Genomic DNA, 9,033 nt, shown 5'->3' on the forward strand with positions numbered 1-9,033 from the left:
CCAGGCCCCTGATGGGGACCCTCAAGACAGGCCCTGTGCCACCCAGCCCCACCCTGCCTTGCCCACCACTCCCAGCCGGGCCCTGGGTCCCAGGGTCCCTGCAGGCCTGCTGGATGGAATGCAGTCCTGTCTCAGACTGCTGATGGCTTCCACTTCCCCGACAGGCCCAGACAGCCCCTGCCAGCAGCTGAGAGAGATTCCCCAACAGCCCAACAACTGCCAAGCCACCAAAGCAAACAGGACGCCCCCCACGCTCACACACAGAGCGGTCACCCCACCCCACACACACCCCGAGCGGGGCCGAGCTGGTTTCCAGGGCTGGCTCTGCCACTGCCACCCCCTCTCATCCATCAACGCTTTGGACCACACCTTTGGAAAACCCCCTGCCCAGGCCCCCTCCCTCTGATCTTGAACCCAGACCTGCCCCAGGCTTAGGTAGGGAGTTCCCTATAACAGGTGTGGCTCCCCAGAAAGTCTGTGGGGCCCTCCTAGGGACCAGCCCGTGGGGACCCACAGCAACCCACGGACTGATTCTTAGAAACTTTCCCAGCCTGATGGGCTGTCCCAACCCTCTGCCCTCGCTGTGCTGCTTTCTTCTCTCTGGCCCTCCCAGGAGCCCTAGGCCTGGAAGAAGTGGTCAGAACAGATTGGCAGGGGACAAGTGACATCCAAACACTCCATAACCATTCTCCTCCCGAAGTCCCTCAGCACACACTGCCCTATGCCAATGACCAGACCAGATCACACAAGACATTGAACTTCAGGCAAAGCTTTACTAGCAGTCACTGGGGCAATTCCAGGAGGCCCCCTTGGGGAAGGGCTGCAGGAAACAGACACAGGAAAGCAACAGCTTTTGGGTGGTGGCCCAAATGGGCACTCGGGGCACGACAGTAGCATGCTGGGATTCCAGGGAGATGGCTGCCTCATGACCCTCTCCTTGTCACAGGCGGAAAGGGGCCTCAGTGAGTGGAGCGGTGGACCTGCTCTCGGGAGGACACCACCTTGCCGTCCTGGACTTCTTCCATGATGGTGCGCACCTGGCGGGTGGTCACTGTGGCTGCGGGCCATGGAGGAGGGGACACAGGGAACTTCAGGCCAGATCCCCTCCCCCAGTCTTCCGCACAGAAGGGTCCTCGACATCTCCCCACTCCCACCAAGCCAGATGGGGCAACCTCTTACCTTCCCGGGTGGGCTGTGAGATCACGGAAGAGGAGTACTGGGTGGCCAGGCTGCAGAGAGGGAAAAGGGGGCCTGTCAGTGCAGGGGTGCCGGCACGGGACCCGGTCCCCTGGAGGAGGAGCAGCTGGGAAGGCCTGGGGTGAGGGGAGTGAGGTCCCGGCAAACCAGAGAGAAATCACAGCTGAGAATACATGGCAAAGATTAGCAACCACAGGGTCAAAGGGCACAGGCCAAGTAGGCAGGACGGAGGAAAGGGGACACTCCAAAAGAGGACCCAGAGGCGCTTTGTGGCTAACCAGCGTTTTACAAGGAGAAGCTGAGTGAGAGGTTTTCCCATATCCCAAAGGGCCCAACAAATAGACTCTATTAAAGCTTGCGAGACTGTGGTTAGAATACAGGCTGACCTCACCATTGCCAAGGAACAAAAAGCTGGACGGCGTGACTTAGCGTGGAGACTCCAGGACATTCCCAGTCACCATACAGGAGGGCCCTGATCCACCCTCCCAGCTCTAGCCAGATCAGCACCCACCCTGCTCTTCCTCCCGTCCCGGGTAATGGCGTCACCAGCCACACAGTCATCAGAACCAGAAACGCAGGGTCATCGCGCCCCCACTCCCGCATGTGCTTACTCACCGTGTGTCGCCTCCCGCCAGCAAGCCACGCTCGCCCCCACATTCAGGCAACTAGCCCTGCTGTTCTTACCTACCACACATTCTCCTCACACACCACCTTCCTGTCCCGGCCCTACACCCCCGCCGTACAGTAGGGCTGCCCTTGGCCTGACACTGCGCTTTGGCCTCCCAACAGGTCCCCCTGACCCCACTGGGGCCCCACGGATGCATTTCTCCCTGTACAGCCAGAGTGGATGTTCTAAGACATCTTGACAATAGCACCACTCCTCTGTGCAAAATCCCTCCATGGCTCCCCACTTCCCACGTGACCTAGCCCAGATGCTTTCGTTTGGGTCTTCAGCGCTCCCCAACAGTGGGGCCCCAGTCAGTGCTCCCCGTGTCACCTCCTGCAAACCTCTGCGCCTGCTGGCCTCTGCCCGTGCTGTCCCCTCAGCACCAACTTCCCCGCCTGGATGAAGCACCCCCAGCTGAGCCAGGCATGTGCCCCAGTGCCGCCCCCCCCCCCCCCCCCCCCCCCCCCCCCCGCTCACTGGGCGTCCTCGCCCTCCAGCAGGCGACGGTAGGTGGCGATCTCCTGCTCCAGCCGCGTCTTCACGTCCAGCAGGACCTGGTACTCCTGGTTCTGGCGCTCCATGTCGCAGCGGAGCTCGCACAACTGCTGCTCGATGCTGCTGATGAGCCCCTGCAGCTGGGCCAGCTGGGCCCCGTAGCGGGCCTCGGTCTCCGCCAGGCTGCCCTCCAGCGAGGCTTTCTGTGGGCCAGTGTAGACGTGGCCAGGTGAGACCAAGCTGGGACCCGCCTCCAGGATGAGTACCCAGAAGGGGGAACCCCTCCTCCAGTGTGGGCTTATGGGTGCTGCTGACGCCACGGGGCAGTAACGGGGGCAGAGAGGGGCCCATGTCACCGAGTATGAAGTGACAGGCTGGGTGGGGAATTCAGGTTCCTCTGAGCGGAAGTCTGTGAGGTTGGGCCCATCCCGGGGTGACGGGTACAGGCCAGGGAGGGGGCTGCGGGGCCTACCATGCTGAGCTGGGACTGCAGCTCAATCTCCAGGTTCTGCACAGAGCGGCGGAGCTCGGTGATCTCCGTCCTGCTGCTCTGCAGGGCCTCGGTGTTGGTGGCCACCTCCCGGTTCAGCTCCTCCGTCTGAAAGGCAGGCAGGGTGGGTGACAGGGACTGGAGAAGCTTTGCAGAGAGGGGGCAGAGGACAGGGTCCGCCCCTGAACCCTGACCTCCCAGACTGTCTCCCTCCTCCTGCCTCTCCCTGGCCTCTGTGGGGCTTCAGACACACCAGCACCCAGACACCCTCTGTGCCCACCGGCCCTTAGTCGATGGACCTTGCTTTGTATTTGATGGACCTACTGAGCACTGCTCAAAGACAGGAACTGGGTTTTACTCCATGCCCGTGACTGTGCTGGGCCCTGTAGCTGCTCAGTGTGTGTCTACTACAGGCATGAGTTATTCCTCCGAAAGCATACACACCTACAAATGTGCTGGGAGAAGTCCTAGACAGAGATGACGAGATCTGGACCTGTTCCCTGAGCCACGGTGCGGCTTGTGCGAGCTTGAGGCCTCTCTGAGCCTCCCATTCTGCATCTAGACATGAGCACTGGGTCCAACTGGTTTCCAAAGGTCCTTCCAGCTGGGACAGCCTGTGGATCTGCAGGTTTTCCAGCCCAGCCCTGACACCCAGCACACGTATGCACACATGTGCACACTTGCTCACACGCGGCCACCCACCTTGCTGAAGAACCAGTCCTCGGCGTCCTTGCGGTTCTTTTCCGCCATCTTCTCGTACTGGTCGCGCATCTCGTTCAGGATGCGGCTCAGGTCCACGCCGGGGGCAGCGTCCATCTCCACGCTGACGTCCCCGCCCACCTGGCCTCGGAGGGCATTCATTTCCTGGGCGAGAGGAGAGCAGGATTTCACCAGGGTCATCCCAGGGAGAGATCCTGGGGTCTGCCTCAGGGAGATGGGTACAGATGACAGACAGACAGACATAGCCTAATGGTTCCTCTCCTTGAAGATGGAACAGATGTGATCTTGTTACAAACACGCAGGGTTGTGAATATGGACCATCTCCCCCAACGTGCACTCGGGGATGGACTTTGCCCCGCTCCGATATATGCTGGGCAAAGAGAGATGCTAACTCTCCAACATGTTAGGGGATAAGTCAGGACAGCCTCACGGCCCTGACTGCCTGCCTTACCCCCTACCACCAACCACACAGTACGAGCACAGGGGAAGCAGCCCCATGTTGGTTAACAGTGCAGAACCAGACCTCATTAGGAAATGTTAATCTATTGCAGGCGTGCAATCCCTACGACCAGCCTCAAAACCAAGTGGAAACAAGTAGAAACACTTTCTGGGCTCCTGTTACTCAAAGATTAGGGTCCCCAGCACAGGCCAGCCCAGAGGTCAGCTGAGAAGGAAGCCACAGATTCATCAGTCCTCCTACAGGGTCTGGGATCCCCATCCTTGTGTTGAGCCTTAGGGTCCCTAGGACCCCAGACTCTATGAAAAAAGGGAGGTAGGAGTGATGGCAAAATGGTGAGGTCAGACCTGGGTGTGGACATGGGTCAGATAAACCTGTGCAGCTTTGGGTAAATTCCTTAACCTCTCTGAGCTTGCTTGTTTCTTTACCAGGAAAGGGAGGGAAGAGCACCCGCCCCCAGCGCCAATGTCAGTATCAGCTGAGCTAATTGCCATGAATCACTTGTAATGTGCTGAGCAGATTTCGGCTGTTGTTATGACTATCACTATTACAATTAATTGGAGTAATTAGCATACATGTTCTTGTGCTGATTTGCTCATTAGAGAGTTAACTGCCATCGCTTGGCAGACTATGCCTTGAGGGACAAGGGAAGTATCTTTGGAGGGAGAGGGACCTCCAGCCTTCACGCAGGGCCCTCTGAGGGTCTCCCAGAGTCGGGGCCAGAAACCCACCAGAGATGGGAGCTGGACTGAGGGCGCAGCCCTGGCCGGGGAGGATTTGGGGGCCAGGGCCACCAATCCCCTTGCTCCTTGTAAGAGTCAGTCCCGCATTCCCCAGGGTCCACCTCACCTCCTCATGGTTCTTCTTCAGGTAGGCCAGCTCCTCCTTGAGGTTCTCGATCTGCATCTCCAGGTCAGCTCTGGCCAGGGTCAGCTCGTCCAACACCCGGCGCAGGCCGTTGGTGTCGGCCTCCACGCTCATGCGCAGGTTCAGCTCCGTCTCGTACCTGGAAAGGGTGGAGGCATGAGCCAAGGGGGGGTGCCCCAGGACACCCCCTTGTACACACAGAGAGTTCTGGTGTGCTGAGCCCAACCCAGCACCAGCCTCCGGGGGCAGCTCCGGAAGCCCAGACTCACTTGGTGCGGAAGTCATCGGCTGCCAGGCGGGCATTGTCAATCTGTAGGACCAAGCTGGCGTTGTCGATGGTGGCCGCCAGGATCTGGGGGGCATAGTGGGCGAGGTGAGCAAGCACTATGGGAAGGCCCGGCAACACCCTTCTTGCTGCCCTTTGAGAGTGAGCCAACTAGAGAAGATGAGGGTTCCCACAACCTCCCCCTTTGAGGACCCTCTTGGAAGCCTCCCAGGATGGTGGGGTCACAGGTAGCCATGAGGCCAGGACAGAGACCCATACATAGTCACCCTCCCCTGCCCAAGCTGCAGGGACCTCATTCTCTTTTCTTCAACTAAACTGACCTCTAGTCTCAGTTGCTACCTCCTCCAGGAAGCCCTCCTCGACTCCCCTCCTTCCAGTCACACCTCCTCCCTGCCCAACAGCACTTCTCCCACTGTGATTTTTCCATGAAGGCCTCATCTGTGACCATTCTCTTCGGAATCCCTAGCCCTGGGCAAAATACCCATCCCGCAGTCACCCCCCCCAGGAAACATTAGTTTAATTAATCAACTAATTAATGAATGAGTAAGATTATGACCAGCCCCACCTGAAACCTGGAGCAAAGTTTTCTTTTCGTCAGAGAGGTTTAAAGGAGAACAGGGAAGGAGCTCTAGAGGGGGCAGAGGGTCAGTTATTAGGACTACGGCTGCCACTGCTTTTGTGAGAAATGTCAAGGGGCTGTACTCAAGAGCCATGTGGGGGGAGGAGAGAGGAGGTCTCAGTGGAGGCAGCAGATGAGCTAAGAAGAATCCAGACGTTTCTAAGGCTGCAGGCTGTTGTGCAGAAAGAAGTCAGAGGAGGCAGCCCCAACAGGCCCAAGTTGCCCCAATAGCCTCTTTATGGGCCTCTGAGTCCCTGGAAGGCCCTGTGACGTGACCTTGGGTCAGGCTCTGTTTCCAGAGCGAGCCCAACCCTGGCCTCGGTGGCCTACAGACCTGCCTCCCCCCCCCCCCACTTCCCTGCTCAGGAGCTGATAGGGACTCGACAGGGGCCCTTGGGAAAACCCCCGAGGGATGCGGTGATTCCGAGGGGCGGAGACCTGATGCTCCAGGGGCTGGGGGTTGATGGTGAGCAGCTGGCTGACCCCGGAGCTTGGAACGCTGACTCACCAGGGCTCCCCTGGGCTTCCCACTGCTCAGACCAAGCCCGGTATCTGATCTGGCACTCCCAGGAGCTCTGCTTCCAGGGGGCAATTGCAGGATTTCCCTTCCTGGCTGAGGTCCCAGGCAGGAGCAGGCAAAGCCCCTCACAGAGTGAGCACGAGACCTGGTTCTACACCACAGAAGAGCAGGCCCCAGCCCGCCTTCCCCCCCAGACATCCCCACACTTTTTTGAACTTTCACCTGCCTCTGGGGGCTGCAGCACCAGAGGACCCTCCAGGAGGAGGCTTGTGCAGAAGACCCAGATGCCATGTTCACAGAATCAGAATGCCAAGGCCCTGTTCTTAGAGGTCACGAGCATGTGGGTGTGTTGTGTTCTCCTTCAGACTAACAGAGAAACACCTTCCCTTGCAAGCTTCCAGTCTGAGTGGGAAGACATAGCTCCCTCCCTCAGGAACCCCCAGAGAGACCAGTATGGACAGAATGAGGAAGACACACAATGAAACCAGCTAGGAGAATATGCTAGACTCTGTGAAATCAGCACAGTGAACAGGGCATAAACTGAATCCCCAAGATCTGGGGGTAAAAGGCAAGTGCCACCCATTCAGGAGGGCTGCCTAGAGGAGATGAGACAGGCAGAGAGCCTGACCCAGAGGGTTCAAAATTGGGAGGGATCCCAACTTCAAAGAAGGTCCTAAGGTCAGAGGGCAGGGAGCTGCCCAGCCCACACACCTTGTTCCGCAGCTCCTCGATGGTCTTGAAGTAGTGGCTGTAGTCACGGGCGGGCGCGGGCCCCTGCTTCTTGTACCAGTCATGGATCTTCACCTCCAGCTCCGTGTTGGCCTCCTCCAGGGCCCGCACCTTCTCCAGGTAGGAGGCCAGGCGGTCGTTGAGGTTCTGCATGGTCTCCTTCTCACTGCCCCCAAGCAGGGCGTCCGAGGAACCGAAGCCAGCGCCAAAGCCGGAGCCGAAGCCCGCGCCAAAACTGGATCCGAAGCCCCCACCCAGGCTGCAGGTGTAGCCCCCGCCGTAGCCGCCCCCCAAGCCCGCTGAGAAGCGGGAGGAGGTGACAGACATGTTGCCACAGCTGCCGCCTCCCAGGAGGCTGGGGGCCCGGCAGGCACCCCCAACACGCACGGAGGACATCCGAGAGAAGCCTCCACCGGGCACACACAGGCCCTTGACGGAGCCAGAGGTGGAGAACTGGCGGATGCTGGTGGTGGTGGCAGCCATGGTGTCCACAGGTCAGGAGCAGGGTCTGGTCTGGACAGGGACCCCAGGCAGCCCTTTATAGCCAGGCTAAAGGGGGGCTGGGCCCCCTGTCCTTGAAGTCAGAGCCAAAACCCCAGCCATGTAATTTGCTTCTGTACCAGCTGCCCAGGGCCTGGGGCTCAGGCCGGACATGCTGAGTGCCTTCCCCGCGGGGGGCCCCCTCTCCTGCCTGTTCCTGGCCTGGGCGGGTGGCCTCTTAGCAGTCCATTGTCTGTTCAGAAACAAAGGTGGTGTTGGAGCCACAGCCCCGGGGGAGGGTGAACCTCCATCCTCAGCCACAATTAGGCAGCTGAGCTCATTCTTGGGGGCAGTCCGGAGAACCCAGCCCTGGGATCCAGCGGGGCCTGGAACAAGGCTCCACAGGCCTGGAACCCAGAGGCTGGTCTGGCCCCCCAACCAGCATTCCTGGGCCCCAGGGAGAAGGGTGGAGAAATTCAGGGTGACACCCTCTCCCAGGCACAACATGGCCCTGAGAGAGCCCCCCAGGCCGGGGGTGGGGGGAATCCACCTCAACCCCAAGCTGATGGGTCCATCTCTGTGGGAGGGGACACAGACCCTGGCCTGAGGGATCTGGATCTGAGGGGAACTGACATGGCCGCTGGCCTGAGGGAGCTTTGGATCCAAGCCTTACAGGAAGTCAAGTCACAAGTCTCAATTTCCTCATTTGTAAAACAAGGGTAATTCCTGCCTCCCGTGGTCTTTGAGGGAATCTAGAGAGATGGGGGCATCAGGGAAGCTGGGGTCAGGGCTCTGAGACCAGAGGGGACAGAATGAAGCAGAGAAGGAAAGCCACTCTAGAGGGGCCCCCAGAGGAAGCACAGCAGGGCCCATGCAGCAGGCTGCTACAGCTAGCGCTGTGCCCCGGGGAAGGGCCGCCCCAGCGAGGGAGCAGTGCCATCCCACATCCTGGCAGCTGGCACCCGCCCGCGCCCAACAAGAGATTACAGCCTAATCTCCTCGGCGCTAACGATTTAGGCGCTGCCGGGACACTGACGTCTGCCCCAGGCCCGTCTGAATGGGGGAGCTTCCAGGGGTGGCCAGGGCCTGAGGGACAGGCAGGGGAGGGCGAACCAGGCTCCCATGTGGGTGGCCTAGGCTCTCAGCCCACACACGGGGACAGGGAGGGAGTTGGGTCTACCGTGCAGGCCAGAGCACCCATGCTGAGGCTAGACTGCGGGAAGGACTTCCCTGCTTAGAAATTGGGGGTCCTCTCAGGGGAGGATGTCTCCTGGCCTGGGAAGTGGAGACAGCGCAAGCTATCTGGGAGAGAGGGGACGCGCCCCAACCTAACCCTGCTCCGGCCCAGCCTGTGAATTCTGGGGGTCCCCAGGGTTGTTAGAGTGGAAGGGTGGAGAAACCGCTCCAAAGCCAAGGTGAGGGGACAAGGTCAGACCACCAGGGTTCTCTCATGAGGTGAGACATCAGGAAGGACTTCCTGGCCATCTAAGATGGTCTGTAGGGAGG

At 59.7% G+C, this 9,033-nt stretch overlaps 1 protein-coding gene across 1 annotated transcript; it reads right to left on the reverse strand.

The window, feature by feature from the left end:
- Positions 1-753: 753 nt before the first annotated feature.
- Positions 754-8,416, reverse strand: LOC101678840 (keratin, type I cytoskeletal 42). The gene is made up of 8 exons (XM_004772742.3): positions 7,030-8,416; positions 5,163-5,245; positions 4,876-5,032; positions 3,552-3,713; positions 2,832-2,957; positions 2,342-2,562; positions 1,180-1,229; positions 754-1,057 (listed from the first exon to the last, which is right to left on the reverse strand). The coding sequence occupies exons 1-8, from the start codon at positions 7,528-7,530 to the stop codon at positions 960-962; spliced, it is 1,398 nt and encodes a 465-aa protein (XP_004772799.1). The 5' UTR covers positions 7,531-8,416; the 3' UTR covers positions 754-959.
- Positions 8,417-9,033: the final 617 nt, after the last annotated feature.

The sequence above is a fragment of the Mustela putorius genome, unplaced genomic scaffold (genome assembly GCF_011764305.1).
Source record: "Mustela putorius furo isolate JIRA1106 unplaced genomic scaffold, ASM1176430v1.1 tig00000487_pilon_pilon_pilon, whole genome shotgun sequence".
In the NCBI taxonomy this organism is placed as follows: Eukaryota; Metazoa; Chordata; class Mammalia; order Carnivora; family Mustelidae; genus Mustela; species Mustela putorius.